Genomic DNA, 19,209 nt, shown 5'->3' with positions numbered 1-19,209 from the left:
CCCAGGCCCCCGCCTCGCCCCGCCGGCTTCCCACCACGGCCTCTCTCGGCGAGGAAACTCTGGCCTCCGCTTCCTCCTCCTCCGACTCGGACGCCGGCGGAGCCTCCCCGCCCCCGCGGAAGAAACCCCGAGCCTCGGCGGCGGAGGGAGCAGGAGAGCCCGGGGCTTCGGCAGGCAGAGCAGGCCTCTCCCCTCCGTCCTCGTCGTCCTCGTCCTCGTCGTCGTCGTCGTCCTCCTCCTCCTCCTCCTCCTCCGTGGTGGTGGTGGTGGGACTGCCCCCGGCCGCTGCCCCCGCCGCCGCCCCCCACCGAAGTAGCGGCCACAGCCTGGTCAGCGGCAGCATCATGCAGGCCAACGGGGCAGGAGGAGGAGGAGGAGGCGGCGGCGGCGGCGGCGGCGGAGGGGGCGGCGGGGGCCAGGGACAGACCCAGGAGCTGGCCTGCCTGTCGGCCCAGAACGGGGAGTCGTCCCCCTCGTCGTCGTCGTCTGCGGGGGACCTGGCCCACGCCAACGGGCTGCTGCCTTCCGCCCCCTCCGCCGCCAGCAACAATAGCAACAGCCTGAATGTCAATAACGGGGTCCCCGGCGGGGCCGCCACCGCAGCCGCCTCGGCCGCCGCCGCCGCCGCCTCCTCGGCTACTCCGGAGCTGGGCAGCAGCCTCAAGAAGAAGAAGCGGCTCTCCCAGTCCGACGAGGATGTCATTAGGCTAATAGGACAGCACTTGAATGGCTTAGGGCTCAAGTAAGTGTCCTTTCCAGGCGGCTGGTGTGGACCGACTGAGGGCCGGAGGCCGCGTGGGGGAGGGGGGCCGGACGGAGCTCGGCCCGGGAGAGAATTCGTGCTGGGCCCGTAGGGCCTGGGCCCGGGGAGGACCAGGGGGAGCAGCTGACCTGCAGGGGAAGAGGGGAGATGGATGGGCCCGGCGGATCGTGAGACGGAGCCAGGCGGTGGCGGGCTCGGGGAGGGGGACAGGAAGCCCGGACATTGCCCCCTGCCCGCACACCTTCGGAGCTGAATTGCCTGTCAATAAAGACAGATGCGGGAGTGTGTCTCTGCGTGGTGGGGGAGGGGTGCGTTGGAGCTGCTGGAAATAATGAACCTTGGAGGATTTGTTTTTCAAGTATATCTCAGAGGCATCTTTGTGGGACACCTCCCCACCCCCAGCTATGACAGACAACCCAGGCCAACCACCAATCAGGAAAGACAATCGCCTACAAGTGTTCATGGGAACTGAGGGGCTGGGAGAATTCGGAAGGAGGTTGTGGAATAAATCTGATGGGAGCTACCGAGTGAAATACTCTGTTGATGTCATTTAAAGGCCCTTGTGTATGTGCAAGAGGCCTACCACTAACCCGTCCGAAATCCCACTTTAGTACCAAGAAAGTGCCTGTGAAAAAGGGACCTCCGATCTGGGGAATCGTTTATTTTCAAATACAACGTAGGTGGCCTTGTGCACCTAAAATAGGGTGAACCCACCGATCGGTATACACAAAGGAAAATCGAGGGGGTGGAAGGTGGGGGGAGGTGAGGTCCTGGTGGTGGGTGAAGCAGAGCCAGAGTAAGACCAAGAGGGGAAACATGCAGCAGTCCGTCTCCTAGCTTCGAAGCCTAGGCCAAAAGCAGCTCTCAGGGCTAGTAGCCCAGGTGTAGTTTTGGATTTACAGATTTGTTCTGGGGGAGAGGGGAGTGAGAGGAGCACTTTTTAAAGGTGACCTAAGTATTTTGATTCTCTGGCAGATCTTCTCGCTCTGTTTAGCTGAAAAATAAACTGCTGAATGAAAAAGCATCAAAACATAAACACAAATAGGGAAAACTGATAGAGATTCTTAGGTATCAAAATATCTGATGAGACAAACTGCATTTGGTAAATCTTTTCAGCTCTCAAAGAGAAATAGATCTTAGAAAGATTTCACTTTGTTCCCTAAGGAGAAGGATTAGTATGAAAACAGATTTTGTAAATGCTAACAGAACATGTTACTGAGACAAGAAGCAAGCTGACAGCAGCAGGAGGAAATAACTCGTGACTGTTTGGAACCTACACCATAGTAAATTTGCTATTTTTAGTATAGAGAGAAAGAGAGTGATTTTTGATGCTGAATTTATTTTAATTTTAAAGATTGACCTAGTAGAATTTCTGTGTAAACATCACTTCTGGATGTAAGGCCCTTCTCTAACCCAGGTCATCTCTCTCTCCTTGTCTGGAGCTAACAGTTTCTATCTTTTGAGATGTTGTAACGTGGTTAGTACGGAGATCCTGGTTTTTATTTATTTAACCACTGGGTTACAACATGTTCTTGGAGATTTTATACTTCGCTAAACTTCTGAGGCATTAAATGGTAAAAATTGGAAGAACCTCTTTTGATTCTGGTTTCAAGAAGGCTTTTAGCTTGACTAGATAAAACTCCATCACGGTGGCCGTTTAAAAATGCAAGTTTGTTGAGCCAAGCACAGTAAAAAAAAAAACTATTGATTTCTTTTTTTTCTCCATCATGAGGTTAGCTTGAAAACTTTTGCAACTGTTTTTATGGACATTAGTTTATTTAGAAGAGTGAATCCTAAAAGTTGGCCAGGTCTTTTTTACACTGTATCTCTCCTGCAGCCAGACTGTTGATCTCCTCATGCAAGAGTCAGGATGTCGTTTAGAACATCCTTCTGCCACCAAATTCCGAAATCATGTCATGGAAGGAGACTGGGAGAAGGTAAAGTAGGGCATATAGAGCTGTGTGACTGCTGCTAAAATTATATATTGGAATGTGCATTTTGTGACATTTCTGTTTTTCTTTTATGCCAATTTTTGCAGGCAGAAAATGACCTGAATGAACTAAAGCCTTTAGTGCATTCTCCTCATGCTATTGTGGTAAGAGGCGCACTTGAAATCTCTCAAACGTTGTTGGGAATAATTGTGGTAAATACACTTTTGTTCTTAGTTTCACATTCATGCTTATTTTAATAGGTTATTGATAATTCTAGGCTTCTGCCTCTTGTAAAAGATAAGGCCTAAAAATAGTTAAATTTCATATGATTAAGTTTGTAAACTGGGATAAGTGTTGATGTTTTAAAGTTTTGAGTGTTATCTTTTTAAAAATCATGTTTTAGTAAATATGTCGTTTGACCCTACTTTATAAATTAAGCTTCTAGAAATTAATTGAAAGATCTTCATGCTTTCGGTGCTGTTAATAGCAGTTTTATATTTGTGGAATCAAAGATAAATACACTTCTACATTATTTATACTGAACGTGCTGACAGAGGAAATGTATTTGGATGTGTATATCCTATAGCTTTAAGTAGCTGATATGTTAATTGTCCTGGTTTTTGGTTTTGGTTTTTTTTATTCTTTGGGCATTATGGTTAATTCAAAGCAACTCCTTTGGTGTGCTCACCATTTTCCACTCTTACGTTCCAGTTGTGTGCATTGACAGTGTCAAAGGGTGTATAATGTGGGTCACTCTGGTGGAGAGTTTGTGTACGGATTGGACCACTGGGCTCTGCTTACAGGCCTTATTTCCCCGACAAGATCAGTTCCATAGTCTAACCTGTTAGCTTCTTTCATAAATCTTGATGAATCTTTTCTACTGATAGACTTTAAATCTTCCCTAGATGTCGGTGAGGGAGAGGTGGGGGATAAGTTTTTCTAAGTGCTGGCCATTGGAAACCGTGAAAAATCAGCTGCTGGCTGCTGGCCTTTTAACTTCTAGCTGATTCATTTGTTGTCAAAAGCAGTTTCCTGTCTGGTGGGGGAGGGAAAGAAGGCCAATAGGAAGTCAAGTAGGGAAACCAGCTGTTTGTTAAATATTAGTAAATGACTACTGTTACCTTTTGATTTTTTTTTTAATTGGGTCAAAGATTAATCTTGCTGTCTTTGTAAACCTAATAGAGCCTCTTGTTTTTGTTTTTGGGTGTTTTTTGGAGGGGGGAATCTTAATTACAAAAGTTTTCAAGTTCATAATATAATTTTATACAATATATAATCCTAGAGAATGGACTTCAGGTGAATTGAAGGTGCAAACAAGTATGAACAAATACGGATTAATTTAAATTGATCTAGTATATATTTTTTGCTTTCAGTAAATACTTAAAAACTAAAATTTTTACTTACTATGGAATCAAATGATTGGTAATAAATTAACTCATGGAATGATCAATTCCATGCTAAATATTAAAAATGAAAGCGCAGAAGTTAAAATAAACACCTATATTTAAAAGGGCTATACATTTCCCAGCAACTAAATTTTTCCCTATCAGTGTGTTTGAGATTTAAAAAAAAAAAAAAAAAAAAAGGAACCTCAGTATATTTTAATTGGGCAGTTTCTCATAAATTATTAGCTCTGACAGAATGGAAGGTGACCCTAAAAGACGAAAAATAAATGTATGAGTTCTGGGAGGATTGCTTGCCTTTTTTAAAGCTTCACTTCAAATTAGATTTGTAATTTAGTAGTAAAAACTTAAATAGGGTTACTCCTATTTTTTCTTACTTGTTTATAGAAATGTATGGCTTCTGTGTTGGATTTAGATTATGACTGTCTCACCTGAAACCTTCATTAGAAGCAACATGTAAACTTAAGGAAGGTAGTTGTAGATAATGAGGAAGAGTCCTTTCTTTTTACAGCCCGTTCTGACTATAGAACGTTCCAGTATCTAATAAAAGATGAAGGTTAAATCTCTGGCTGAGCCTCATACTGTCAAACTGTTTAGGTATTTGTACAACGAAAGGGGCTCCAGGTTTAAGATTCAGTTCAGCATTTTTTTCACCCTTCTAGTTTGTGTTCAGATGTATTCCTCTCCCCCACTCCATCTCCAGAAGAGAACTCAATCCAAGGGTAGCTGTAATAATACCATAGAAGACAACTATTTGGGACTTTTTTTTTTTAACATAATTATTTTAATTGTATGCCCTGACACATTTGATGATTTAATCAAGACTAAAATTATATTTTACTTTTTAAGTCCGAACATTTTTATTACTCTGCCCTCCCCACCTGCCCCCCATATTTCTTAATGGTTTCCAGTCAGATGAGACCAGCAATAGCAGAATTTGCTCTGGATCTTCTGGAAAGTAAGCTCCTTAATCAACATTTTTCAGTTTGGGTTCAAATGTGCTTTGCCACATCGAGGGAGTTTGGAAGGGTAGTAGAGGCAAGTAACATGGGAAACTCCTCTGTCTAAAATTTGTGTTTATTTTTTGGCATAATAGAAATGTGCTTAAGAAAAGTGTCCAAATGCTAATTTCATGGACAGAATTAACTACTGTTTTTTAAAGTTAAATAGGTCTTCGAAAGCCATGGTTTAAATATAATTCATTTCCCCTTTCCTCTGAGTCATGGTTTAATTGATACAACTTGGTTATAACCTTATTGCAGAGTTAGTCAGAACCACTCCTGAGTTAGCCGGGAGCCCGCCCTGGATAGTCTGCTTAGCCTCGTACTTTTCCTTCACATGGATGTCAGGACAGTTGAGTGGGAGGAAAGGGTACAGCGGTCCCAGTAGTAGGTAGGATGGGGGAGGGGATCTACCATGTGAAGCTGTCTTTCATGCTTTCATGGTCCTACAGGATAGTAAGAGACAGACAAACACCCTGGGCTGAAAGACGCTGGGAAATTACCAAAGAACAGAAGTACTCTCACAGAGGTCTCATTAGGAGCTGGGAGGAGATATAAAGGGCAGTTTGTTTTTCTCAGCCTCATTCTTTTTTTTTTTTTTCATTTAAGAAGCTTGTGATCTTAAAAAAAAAAAAAAAAGTTCATAAAGCTCTGTCCCCACCTCAGCAAACTTTAGTTTTACCTGATTTTTTAAAACTTTAAATAATTAACATCATTTGTGAAAGGTGTTTATTTTCTTGAAATTGTGTTTACATTTTTATGCTTTAAATTTTGGGAAGTAAAATGCAGTTTTAATCTCCATCCTTATCATATGTGCGAAATACAAATTGAACTGATTTTTAGGAGAATAAACATTTTGTCTTTCAACCAAATCTCTAGCTGTGCTTGGCCAGCAGAAGAGTTGCCATGCACATAACAGGATTTGATATCCATTTGGGGATATTCTTTGTCTTAATCGGGATAAAATGACTCCTGGAAAAGTCTGTGCACTGCCTTTAGAGCGTGCCCTGTATATCCAGAAATAGGTGTTTGAATGGGCCTCCCTCATAGTTTCCCCATGCTCTCCTCTCCCGCCCTGCCCCTGCCCCTTAGAAAGATAGGAGCATGTTCCAGCAGGATCTTGGTGGGAAAATAAGGGGGAGATAGCACTTGGGGCACTGTCCCTACACACATTGGAATGGGGGCTGTGCCTAGCACCTCACAGTGGACATCCCAAAAATAAATTATGAAAAAGTAATTTTCTCCAAATTTCCAATTGCTGAGAAAATTGAGTGGAGAAATCAAATACACATACTGGCAGGTTCCACACGGCATTTAAATGAAAACATTGTGCACCTGAATATGATTCTCAAGTTTGAGAAACTCTCAGAAACGCTGTGTGAAATGAAACGGTGACAGTGTCAGTAAAGGGAAATATATAAACTCTACATTCCATAAAGAGTGGAAATTGTTTTCAGGAGATAAAATGGTGAGAATATCCAGAATAACTTCAAATATAAAATCCTTTGATTTTATTAGTCTTTTGACTTGTCACCTGACAGACATCAGAGTATTTTTTTCTTTGACATAATAAAGGTTAACTTTGGGCTCCACGTACAGCAGCACACTTTTCAGGGCATCTTGATAACTGATCTGTTTCTGAAGTATTCATTAATCAATCTAACTTGATGTGTAAAATTTAGTAGTTGTAGTTTTCCTAATTACAGGAGCTCATCTCATAGTTTGAAATTTTTTCTGTTCATTAGTTACAGATTTAAGTTTAGATTACCGCTGAACATACGCAATGCATCTTACAAAAGATGTGTTTAAATGTAGGTCTCACTTACCTGATGGGGTTTGTTTTGTTTACTTTTCCCTAGAAACCATTTTTAGAGGCTTGTAGGTAATCCCTTTCTTCTGAATACTCCCTACTAGAAAATCTTGCAGAGAAGTTCATGGTACTCTTAATTCTATGAAGAAATGATCATTTCTCCACACCATTTTGGGACAGCAACATATACATATTTAAATGTTTTACTGAGGAAGAAAAAGCTATTGTTTGGTTTTTTCTTTCAAGTAGGTTTAAAATCTTGACCACTGTATTCCTTGGGGTCTCTAAATATGGCTGACATTTTCCGTCCACTGACTTCTGTACCTGCCTCCGTCGGCTTTGCTCCAGAGCCGCAGGTAGCAGAGAGGATGAAAGAATCCTTCCAGGCAGTGGTCTTCTATTGTAAAAAATTCCCAACTTGGTACTCATAAGTATCTCTCTTTAGAAAAGAAAAAAAAAAAAAAAAAAGCTGCTAAGATCGTGATGATCGCTTTCCAGTTAAAAGTGTAATAAGGGTAAAGGGACATTGAAAAGTATTAGAGCCAAACACATTTCAGAGAAAAACTCAATGTGAAAATGCTTCACCATGAGCTGGAAACAGTTTGTTCTTTTTGGGGGAGAAGAGCTGATCATAATTGTCTGTGCCTGTAATTAAATGCATCAACGATCAGGCTGTTAGCAGTACACACAGACAAGTACTGACTCCTTTTGCAGACTTTTCGGATCAGCGTTGTGTCGTAGACCTCCTAGCGAGAGTGAGGCCATCAGGCACACACTAGCCCACTCTGCACATGGACCCCTAGGCCTTTTGCTGGACAGCTCTTCTTACTTCCATAAGCCAAGCCTGACGCTTCATGACCTCTGCCCCAAGGCTCTGGTTCTGCCTGGCGGTCTGCTTAGTCCTTCTCTCACATTGTAGGATTTAAGTAATTCCTCCATTAACCGGTTTTCTTGACATCTTTTGAAAACTTGTGGTATAAAACCCCCTAATGCCCTATTATAAGAGTCAGACTGTGAAAACAAATTGGAATACCTGGAATAGTTCTGAATTTTCACGCAAGAAATGAAATTCTGGGTGAATGTTTTAAGGGCAGAGTTTATTTTTTCCTGTGTTGATGCCTTGGTCGCTAATGATCTTACCTAATTTGAGATTATTTTTTCAAAGCAGAGTTTTATTAAGATGTGGAATTGAGCAAAGTCAACATTTAATCTACCGTGACTCTATTAAACCAAAGTAGTTTGAGTCATCTTAAAGCGTTGTAAGACGTTATTTTCAAAGGGCATAGTAGAATGGTTTCTACTGTTCTGTTTAGGTACAAACATTTTCTGAACCTTCCGTCAACTTTTTTCCCCTAACCGCTGCTTTCTGTCCTGTCAGAGGATGAAGTTTTTGCTGCTGCAGCAGAAGTACCTGGAGTACCTGGAGGACGGCAAGGTCCTGGAGGCGCTTCAAGTCCTGCGCTGCGAGTTGACACCCCTGAAGTACAACACGGAGCGCATTCACGTCCTCAGCGGGTAAGGATGCCAGCTCCTGACGCCGGGGTGATGGACAGTCGGAATCGTGCTAAGTCCCTGGATGATACTTGTCTGGATACACGCATTTAAACGCATTCAAGCTACCTTTGTCCTCCTGGGAAGCATTGCATCTTAGATACTTAAGTGGGTGAAAGAAAGAAGAAACACGTATTGCCATTTCATAGTCTTCTGTAAAACCCTGTGGCATAAGCTTCTGTGCACACAGTGAACGGCGAAGCTTCCAGTGAGCGGTGTGGGACGTTCTTCCTAACGTGCACCTGTCCCACCCTGGGTCCTTGCTGAGCATTTCCTGCACATGCTCTCCCTTGATCTTCATGTCCATTCTTTTCCATGTCAGGGGGCCAAGGCCTCAGATCTGGACCCCCCCTTCTGTTCTCCACACACCCCGCTAAGTCCCCTCACACACCGTCTGTCTGCCGGAGGCTCTCACCTCAGGTCCCGGGTGTATGTATCTGACTGCCTCCTTGACAGTCTGCATTTAGGTGTCTCAGAGATGTATGTTCACAGCGAGCTTCTCGAATCCAGGCTCCCCCACCCCCACCCCCTCCTCCTCTAGTTTTCCCATCTCAGTAAATAGTAAGACCTTTGTCCAAACAAAAAACAAACCTCATCCTTGCATTTCTTAAATCTTTTAACTCTGACCTATATTGGCCAAACTCTAAAACATCCCAGATTTGTCCATTTCTCTCCATCTCCACAAATTCTATTCTCGCGAGTCCCATTCTTTCACTCTACTCCCTTAACGATGCACATTTCACATAGCAGCCAGATAAATACAGAAGTAAAACCATACATTAAGCCATTTCTCGCCCTTTCTTAAAACTTCCCATTGGCTTTCTAGCACCCTTAAAATCCAGAATCTCTGCTCAAGCCTACGGAGTCCCTGACCTTTTCCCCGCCATCTTTTCCTTCCTTCATTTACTCTCTAGCGACATTAATGTTTCTTCTGTTCCTTAACTGGCCAAGCCACTCACACTTCCCTTTATCTTAAATGTTCTTCCCCTAATCTTTCCACAGCTGGCTATTAGGTGCTCAGGTCCCAGCCCAAACATCCTCTCCTAAAACGACCTACCAGGTGTTCTCTTGTCACCTCACTGTTTTTATTTTATTTTTTTTTTATATGACATGGCCCAGGCCTCTAGAACAACATTGACACATAACGAGTTTTCAGATGCAAAGTAATGGACAGGACGATGGACCCAAAGAAGTATAGGGTTCATTTTAGGATTTTTGAGGAAAGGGAAACGGAACCTCAGAGAAGTGAAGTAACCAGTCCATGATACGGTTGATAAAGCAGAGCACCAGGATTCCAGGCCTGGTTTGACTGATGGCGGAATCACTGGTCCTCACCCACTACATCTTCGAATGGTGCAGCATGCTGGGTCTTTTACTACCATAGCTGACAGATTACTTGGTTCTGTTTACCTCTTTGATAAGGTGTCTGATTTCTGTGTCACCTAAACACTATTCACATGATGAATTTTTTCTTGCTGTGGTAACAGAACGTGTAACTTAATCATGTAGTTTTGATTCCAAAATGAACTTCGCCCAATGTATCCCTTGACTGTTCCCCATAAGGAAATGGCCCAAAGGTGGCCAGATGTGGAGTTGGCATAAGGACCCAGGGTTTTTTTCCCATTGGCCCAGTGTCTTTTCAGTTACGCCACATAGCTTCCCATAAACAGATATTTCTTTTGAAACCCTTAAGGTGTAATGTATATTTGCAAAAGGGGCAAACGCAATCATAGGTGTCTTTTGCAGAATTTAAAAAGTGAACAATTTTTCCATAAAAGTATTAATAATAATTTTACCCCCAAAAAGGTATTTTAGAAACCATTAGTTTTGCAACATCAAGCTTCTTTTGTAGCGTATTTTGACTCAAGTTACTCATGCTAGTAAGACAAAGTTAAGCTCTCATCTGCTAAGACACCCAATACTAAATAAATTGCAAGAGAGCAACTCTGCTCCTGGATAAGAGGCGAGTAACTTATTCAGCGCTGAATGCAATTTGCTTCATGCAGTTGAGAAAAAGAGGAGGTGACACATCAACTGAGAGGTTTCTGATACTTCTGTTACCATTCGTTAAGCTCTACCTGTATGCCAGATAGTGGACCAAGTACTTTGTATACTCTATCTTAGTTAATCCTTACTTCCCTATTTAATGCCCTTTTTACAAGTGAGAAGAACAGATCTGAGAACAGAGTACCAGACAAAGTAGCAGGAGAGTTACTCACCAGATCTAATCTCCATGTCTGAATAATGCCTTCACTTCTTTTACTTTTAAAGCCAGTTCTTCTGAGAAGAGCCAGAACAAGGTCAGGGTCACACTTCCAGCAGGGGGCATCATGTATTCTCCAGAATCCATGACTTTAGCGTTTATGCCTCCTTCGGCACATATAGTGAGTAATAAAACAGTTCCCAAAGTTTCTGCTTTGGGATCTCAATACCTTTCACAGGATGACCCAAGGATGATTATCCAATTATACCATTTCTTGAGTGACGTTTATGATAAACTCTTGAAGGTATGTTGTTTTTGTTTAATTAACTTAGTGTAAATATCTTTGAAGGGTTTTTTGTTTTATTTGGGGTTTGGGGGGAGTTTTGTTTTACTACTGCGAAGCAATTCAGTTAGCTTAGTAGTTAAGAGCAAGTTTTGCAGCTAAAAATGCCTGAGTTCATATCCCCTTTTTTTGCCTCTTAACCCTAAGCTGGTTACTTAAGCTTTCTGTGTCTTGGGTGGTTCATTTGTGAAGTTAGAATCCCACTGTTCGCTTCACCCAGGATTGTGGCACACGTTCAGTAAAGTAGTCCATGTGGAGTGCTTGGGACCGAGCCTGGTGCCCAGTAAGAGCCCCGTGTACAGAATGACGTATGATAACAGACGAGGGAATATGTTCTACTAACATGATAATACGTCATAACAATACCATTACGTGTTTTGCTATTACAGTTGTATTACATTTTAGTAAATATATCCGGGTGCCAGGTTGTATTAATGTATTGGGTCCACTGTAGAAATTTCTTCTTGATATGTATTTCTTAGTAAGAACTTGATAGATATTTCTTAGTAAACGTATGATCGATATTTTTCAATTATGAAAAATTATTATAATGTTACCCAAAGAAAAGTGTTTGATATTTGGTGCTTTCTCTGTCCTGTTTTTAGGTATCTGATGTGTAGCCATGCAGAAGACCTACGTGCAAAAGCAGAATGGGAAGGCAAAGGAACAGCTTCCCGATCCAAACTGTTGGACAAACTGCAGAGTAAGAGTCTTATTTTTTGATGTTTCTGTGCGTTCTCTTAATTAGAAAGAGATACTGTGAATTGATCAGGAAGACTTGCGTCCAGACGCACTCTCAGTGACCAGTGAGCAGTTACATGAGGAAGAAGGGAAAGTCCATTAAGCCCTTTAAAGCAAAGGTTTCTAAACTCTGCCATGGAGTCTGAGAAGCAGCTCACCTCCTTGGGAGTCAGGGGAGAGGGCGCAGGTCCCAGAGCAGTTCTCTCTTAATTTGTGCTATGCAGTAATGCTCCCGTTAAGATTTTGTTTGGGGGGAAAGTGTTGTGGTTGGAAGAAAAAATACATAAACCCAAAATGTAAACTACAAGTGTTTTAAATATTTGTTGATTTCAATAGGAAGGCCCAGGTTTAAGTAAACTGTTTTCCTCTCTGCCCCCCACCTCAGATATGTTATATATAACTTCCAGATTAGAGTAGAGGTTTTATTTTTGCCACACTTACAGAGAAGAGCTTTTTTCCCTCTCAGGTTAAATCATGTTGTTCTATGTGTTTCACGTTGAGGTGTGGCGGTAGAGATCCTAAGAATCAGAAAACCGTGTGGTTGGGGAGGTGTGAGGCATGGAAGAGATGGGTATCCGCATCAAACCACCAGTCATTGCCTGAGTTTTCACAGGATCTTCGGCATTAGAAGCAATCTGATGAGACCTGGCACCTGTCTGCACGTGTCAGCTGGTCCTTTGTTGGGGGGGGGTTTCTCTCACACTGTCAGTGATGCTTAGTCTCCCTCTAGTACACGGCCATCTTCAGATTTTCTCTCCATTGTCACTGGCTTTTCGGGGGGGGTTTCTTGGTAGTGGGGTTTTGGGGGGGTTACTTTATGTTTTTGTTTGTTTTTAGAAATTCACATACAAATTAAAGTCATCCTGTCTGTTCAGTTTTGTGGCAACATCACCGTAGCTGCCAACAAATACTCCTAAAGCTCCTGCTATGTCGCCTCTCCTGCCACTGCTCTTAAGGGACATAATATTTTTAGGGCGGGGCCAGGTGCCACAGAAGGGGGAACAAATGTCTTAAATCAGAGGTTATACCATCTTGTTATTTTAATGCTTATTGTTACTTCTCTTTTTGAAAATGTCTTCCAGCGTATTTGCCACCGTCAGTGATGCTCCCCCCGCGGCGGTTACAGACTCTCCTGCGGCAGGCGGTGGAGCTGCAGCGGGACCGGTGCCTGTATCACAATACCAAACTCGACAGTAACCTAGATTCCGTGTCTCTGCTTATAGATCATGTGTGTAGTAGGTAAGAGAAAGACGACTTCTACGTGTCACAGACTCAGCATCAGCTCTGTTCAAATGTCTTCTTGTTGGGAGCTTGAACCGGTCGCTGTGAAACCATTTAGGTCTGAGTTAGCATTCCCTAGCACAGCTAGAACCTACTGACGGGGACACTGGAAGAGAAATTTGCACACGTTTGTGCAGTGAACCACATCTTGGGAAGCTGGAAAGCCTAGTTTTCCTCTTCTTGTCTGGGGGTTGGTTGGTCTTTGTGTCTGTCCAGCCATCTTTGTGAGGGCTTGTGAGTGTGTTGGACGGGGATGCCGGCGACCGGAGGGTCTGCTGTCCTTGGACGCCGGAAGTCACAGACTAACTTTTTCTGGACGTTGTGGCTATTTTAACAAGGACCCTGATTATTTTCTGCCCATAAAGATCATGGAAATACTTGGTTCAAAGTATTTTCTCTTGGGGTTTTGTTATCGCAGTTGTCCATGTCCATAATTCAGCTCCACTTTAGGTATTAGGAGTATTCTCAGTGAAAATGTGCCTGCTATCTTAATGACGATCTCCAAAAATAAAGCAGAACTTTAATTTTTCAGATACTGAAAAATTAATTCTGAACTTTCAGACTTCAGGAGGGAAATGATTTGGGTCTGGGGTACCCCACATGAACAGCTGTAGTACACGTGCCCAGTTTCTTCAGCAGAGATCATTGACCAAGTACTGAAAGTGGCCTGGGTAGGCAGGACCAGAGTGTAGACCACGTGCGGGCTTTGGGAATAACCGTAGATATTTTGGGCATGTGCGCTGTGACTGGAGGTGATGTCGAGCACATGTGTGCATAAACTGCTTCACATGTGGTCGAGTTCTCACCTATCCCTCCCGAAATGCAGCGAAAACCTGAGGATGATCGAGCCGTTGGCTTTAAGTGACTTAAGTACGTTAGTACTGGATAATTACATGGTGTGCGTCTTAAATGTTCTAAAACAAAGTGATTAGAGATCCTTTTCCTTTTTGCCACTTTTGATTGTGTTCTTAACTTGCTTAGGAGAATTTTTTAATCTTGTCATTGAGTTTCAGAATAGAGGTAGGAGAGTATAGATTTTAAAAGAGTATATGGTTTTATCCTTTATGGCTCCTCTAGAGAATTTGAGACCAGTGTTAAAATTAAGGCAGATGTGAACCCAAACCATTTTTTGATTTGTTAATGTGTTGCTGGTGGAATGCAGTGAAAAGGATTTAGGGTAGACTTTATGGTTCAGGAGGTGTCAGTGGAAACTGAAATCTAGGAGAATGTGACCTACGTGTTTCCTAAGTGCCTTGATTTCTATTACAGTACCTGTGAAAGGAAATCATGGAAAATGTTTAGTCCGACTTTTTCCCCCTCAGAACAGGGATCAACCTCTCCTGTAAAGCTGTGTAGAAAGCACTCCTGAGGTTTGCATAGGAATGAAAGTTCATGCTCTTCAGAACTAACCACTGATTGACAGGGCTTCCCAATAGTCTTCTAAAAACAAAACAAAACTTTGTGGTTCTGCCAGTCACCACTACACGTGCGCGCACACGCTCGCCTTAGAGGCTGCTGCTTAAAGTAACGCCCTTCTCTGCATTCACAGTATCTGTGTCCTTCACTCTTCAGATTTCTGCAGCCAACACACCACCACAGCTGTTGCTGGTGTTGGTGAGGAACAACTTCTTTATTAAATCCAGTGACTACTTTGCAGACTACATCCAGACCTTTCTATAGTATTGACTACTTTGCCTTGAAACTGTTCCTTTGACTTCGAAAACATTGCAGACTCCGTTTCACTGTTGGCTGCTCCTTAGGCTCCTCCTTTGTACCTATCCCTTTAATAAGGGTGTGTTCCAGAAGGTTTCTTTGTCTTCCCACCCTCCTCCTTTAGGTTCTGATGGAGGCCAGGTCTGGGGTAGAGCCGCAGGCTTGATCTCCTTTTGACCTTCATGCAACTGTGTGCGTTGCTTGAGTACGTTACACACAACATGTCAGAAGTAGAACTTCCCTCTCCTCTTACTGTCCTGCAAAGTCTGCTTTTCCTCTTGAATTCCCGATCTCCGTGAGGGGCTGCCATCTCCCCAGCCTGTCCAAGCCAGACTGTCAGAGTCAGACACTGAGGAGGGATGTGTCCGGCAAGAAGTTAGTGTGTGCAGTCTTTACGGATTTGCTGAACTGGAAAAAGAAAACCTGAATGTGATTAAATTCCTAGTATTCCCCTTTCATCTAGAGGTCTTCAGAAGAAAGGTTGATATTTTTTAATATCTGCTTTACTCCCTTGTAGAAATTAGATTAGCACTGAAACTAGAAAACTCCTTATAAAGTAATTTTTAGCATTGAAATCTAAATACAAAGTTTTCTCACTTTTCTCTGGAGAATAGAGAATTGATTATGAATAAGTGAACTGTAACTTTTTAAAACCCAAATCAGCACTGAAGAGTTTCATTAGATTATGTATTTGTATTTTTCACAGTGTATACATATATTTTGGTTATATGTGTATTTGGTTATATATGTATACATATATATTGGTTAAATTTAATGGGGTTTTTTCACCAGCAACCAGTGGAAGGATGTTTCCACAGGTAACTTTATAAGTGTTCATTTTTTAGTAAAGGATTATTAGGAAATATTTATGGAAACTTAAAATGTTAAGATTCAATTTAATTACAATACTATACTATTCAATTTTATTTGGGAAGGTACTGATATTTTTTTAACACCATCTTAAATTTTAAATTTACTTGAAAAACAAAGTCATCAACTTTCATTTGTATACGTTTAAAATTAGGCTTTTAGTAAACCTGGGCTGTTAATTAGTCTTTTTCAAAGATTTAAATAATAACAATAATGTTAATTTAAATACCCCTTTAATGACTTGCAGTTACAACTGATTGTGAATAGACTGGATTATTCGTGCCCTAAATTCTGATTATGAAATGGTCCTTCCTTAAGGACATTTTACAACTCTGATTTTAGATCTATCTTTTCATTCATGATCAATTTTACTCTTTCGAATTATTGTGTATTTTGTGCCTAAATGTAAAGTGTTTCTTATTGAGTAAAGGACATCATTATTGATTACTGCCTGTAAGAGGTGGGGAAACAGTTGTTGATATCGAAAGTACTTATTGTGACTGGAATTTTATCCAACGGGATCTTGAAAAATGCAGTTTAAAAAATGATATTTGAAAGAAAACTGGTGTTGGAGAGTCAGCCACAAATTTAAACCTAATTCAGTTACCAGTTTATGGTATTTAAGTGACTTGTCCTCTTCGAGCCTCATGAAGATGGAGATAGTACTTGCCTTGCAAGGTGGTTTTGAGAATTAGCAGTACTATTTACAAACATGTAGCATAGTGCTTGGCATCTAGTAAGTGCTTAATAAATGTCAACTGGTATCGATTCTGTTTAAGTTCACGTATAGAATAATAATTTAAAATTAAAGCAGTTTTTTGACAATCTGAAAATTTAAATCAGCCTCCATATAGCCAGATGTCAAGGTAGATTCTGTGTGTGCCCAACAATGAATGTTAGTTTAGTTTTAAATATATATTACTTATCAGGCTGGTGAACTGATAAAATACATTTTTAAATTATAGATTGGTTGGGGAAAAAATAGGAAAGACCACTTTTTAAGATAGATTTTAAAGTTTATCAAGTCATGGGGATGAAAAGCACAGCGCAGGTGATCTAGTCAACAACACTCTAATAGACTTGTGGTGGACATTTTGTAGTGTGTGTATAGTGGTAGAGTCACTGTTGTACACCTGAAACTAATTTACTGTTACATGTCAGCTGTACTTCAGTTAAAAAGAGAAACATTTATGGGGCGCCTGGGTGGCACAGTGAGTTGAACGTCTGCTCCCAGTTTCGGTTCAGGTCATTTTCTTGGGGTCGTGAGATCAAGCCCCACATCAGGCTCGAGTTCAGGGCAGAGTCTGCTTAAGATTTTCTCTCCCGGGGCGCTTGGGTAGCACAGTCGTTAAGCGTCTGTTTTCGGCTCAGGGCATGATCCCGACATTGCGGGATTGAGTCCCACATCGGGCTCCTCCGCTGGGAGCCTGCTTCTTCCTCTCCCACTCCCCTGCTGTATTCCCTCTCTCGCTGGCTTTCTCTCTGTCACATAAATAAATTTTAAAAATCTTTTCAAAAAAAAAAAAATAATATTCTCTCTCCCTCTAACCCCTCCCCCCCAAAAGAAAGAAAAGTTATGCACTAATGTTTAAATAACTTTCATAATCTTACAGAGACTCTAATAGAGTGCTGTACTATTCAAAAAGTAGCCACTAATTACATGTGGCCATTTAAATTTAAAAGTAAAGAAATTAAAATTACATTTAAAAATCCAGTTCCTCAGGTGTCCTAGCCACACTGCAAGTACTGAGCAGCCACACACGGCCAGGGCTTCTGGGTTACACGTTAAACAGTGCGTAACCTTTCTAAGCGCAGATAGCTCTAGTGGAGGGTGCTGCTGTTGAAGTTGGAGGAGGATAGAATGGTTTTTATTGGGTTTTTTTGTTTGTTTGTTTTAAGATTTTATTTATTTATTTGACAGAGAGACAGCCAGCGAGAGAGGGAACACAAGCAGGGGAAGTGGGAGAGGGAGAAGCAGGCTGTCCGCTGAGCCGGGAGCCTGATGCAGGGCTCGATCCCAGGACCCTGGGATCATGACCTGAGCCAAAGGCAGACGCTTAACAACTGAGCCACCCAGGCGCCCCTAGAATGGTTTTTAAAAGTGAGTTTACCCATGGTTTGAAAAGTGCTTCCTGCAAACAGTCACTCTTGTGATCACCTTTCCTCTCAAAGTCAGAAGTCGTAGAGTTCTTTGCCCTTCATCTAGTAGCTGCCGCTGAGGAAGTGGCAGCCAGGTGTTGGGCTCCCTGTATATGCCCCACCTTCATCATCTCATTCTTGTATGTCATCCTTGTATAAAGAATTTCATGAGGTGGCTACTGTTCTCTTTAGTTTATGGTTGGAAAACTTGAGACTTGGATTAAATGAGTTTCCCGGTTTCTGGGAAACAACCTAGTAAGTGGCTGAGCCAGGACTGGAACCAAAGTCTCTCTGACTCTGCTGACCCCTGTTCTTAAGGCTTTATTCTTAGCCATTGCAGCCCCTTCCCTCTGTTGCACTTCTCTACTCCCCCCAAAATATCTCTGAGTATCTGTTGCGTTCCAGGAATTGAAGATGTCTTTCTTGCCCTGAGAAGAACCCTGTTAGGTGTCTATTAATCTCCTTTTCTAGATGAGGGAACTGAGGCTCAGAGGAATGAAATGACTTGCCAAAGACATGAAAGCTTGTGACCCAAACTTGTCTGACTACAGTGCCTCGTCTGTTTTTGTCACATCAGGTTGCTTCTATGTAAATAAAAATGCACATTCCTCGTGATGCTGGCCAACTTATACAAACTTGAAACCCTGATTATTAATTTTTATTTATATGAATTGACTTAATCAGACCAAAAAATTCTGTGATGGACAAATGCTTTTACTCTTGATTAATCTTGAGAAAGGGGAAAAGAATAAATTGTACATTGAAGCAGACTTCAGATTACTGATTTCCCCTGAGATTGCCTTGACTAATGTTGCGATGATCTGTCTTCAACATACCACTGTAAACTTGATTAAGATCTACAAAGGCATTCATATCTTATTTTTAAAGTTTTTGTATCCAGAGAAGTTTTATTACTTGTTTCACCTTTTTCATTATTAGATTACTCTATTTTGAAAGAATAATTATGTGTGGACTTCTTTGTTTTAGGAGGCAGTTCCCATGTTATACTCAGCAGATACTTACGGAGCATTGTAATGAAGTGTGGTTCTGTAAATTCTCCAATGATGGCACGAAACTAGCAACAGGATCGAAAGATACCACAGTTATCATATGGCAAGTTGATCCGGTACGTACTCCAGTGCGTGTGTGTGTAGACTACAAAAAGGTAATTCGTCATCTAATCACATATGTTTTAAGTGTGCATATACAAATGTATTCTTTCCTAAGAGCATTTCTTTGTCATTTTTGTCATGTCTTACCTCTTCCTGTGTTTTCTAGGTGGTATATGTAAATACACAGTAAGCGTGTGCTGGTGATTGTGCTAATAATCTGTGCATGTGCGATCTGGTTCAGTCCTCAGAATAACTCTGTGAGACACTCACATCTCTTGTTTTCAGATCAGGAAACTGAGGTAGACGTTAAGTGCCCAAACTCTCAGAGCTAGTAAGTGGCAAAGTTAG

General features: G+C 41.7%; 1 protein-coding gene across 2 annotated transcripts in view; it reads left to right on the top strand.

The window, feature by feature from the left end:
* Positions 1–6: 6 nt before the first annotated feature.
* Positions 7–19,209, top strand: part of WDR26 (WD repeat domain 26) — a 38,590-nt gene continuing 19,387 nt past the window's right edge. Inside the window, exons 1-7 of one of the 2 annotated variants that reach the window (XM_034666594.1) lie at positions 7–742; positions 2,601–2,700; positions 2,802–2,906; positions 8,287–8,423; positions 11,611–11,708; positions 12,829–12,985; positions 18,737–18,875. In XM_034666594.1, the coding sequence (XP_034522485.1) occupies positions 345–742; positions 2,601–2,700; positions 2,802–2,906; positions 8,287–8,423; positions 11,611–11,708; positions 12,829–12,985; positions 18,737–18,875 (1,134 nt within the window). In that variant the 5' untranslated portion in view covers positions 7–344. The remainder of the gene's footprint in view (positions 743–2,600; positions 2,701–2,801; positions 2,907–8,286; positions 8,424–11,610; positions 11,709–12,828; positions 12,986–18,736; positions 18,876–19,209) is intronic. The other variant, XM_011228920.3, reaches the window with a different exon arrangement.

Source organism: Ailuropoda melanoleuca, chromosome 8 (assembly GCF_002007445.2).
Source record: "Ailuropoda melanoleuca isolate Jingjing chromosome 8, ASM200744v2, whole genome shotgun sequence".
In the NCBI taxonomy this organism is placed as follows: domain Eukaryota; kingdom Metazoa; phylum Chordata; class Mammalia; order Carnivora; family Ursidae; genus Ailuropoda; species Ailuropoda melanoleuca.
The sequence above is the reverse complement of the archived record's forward strand: the minus strand, read 5'-3'. Positions and strand labels throughout refer to the sequence as shown.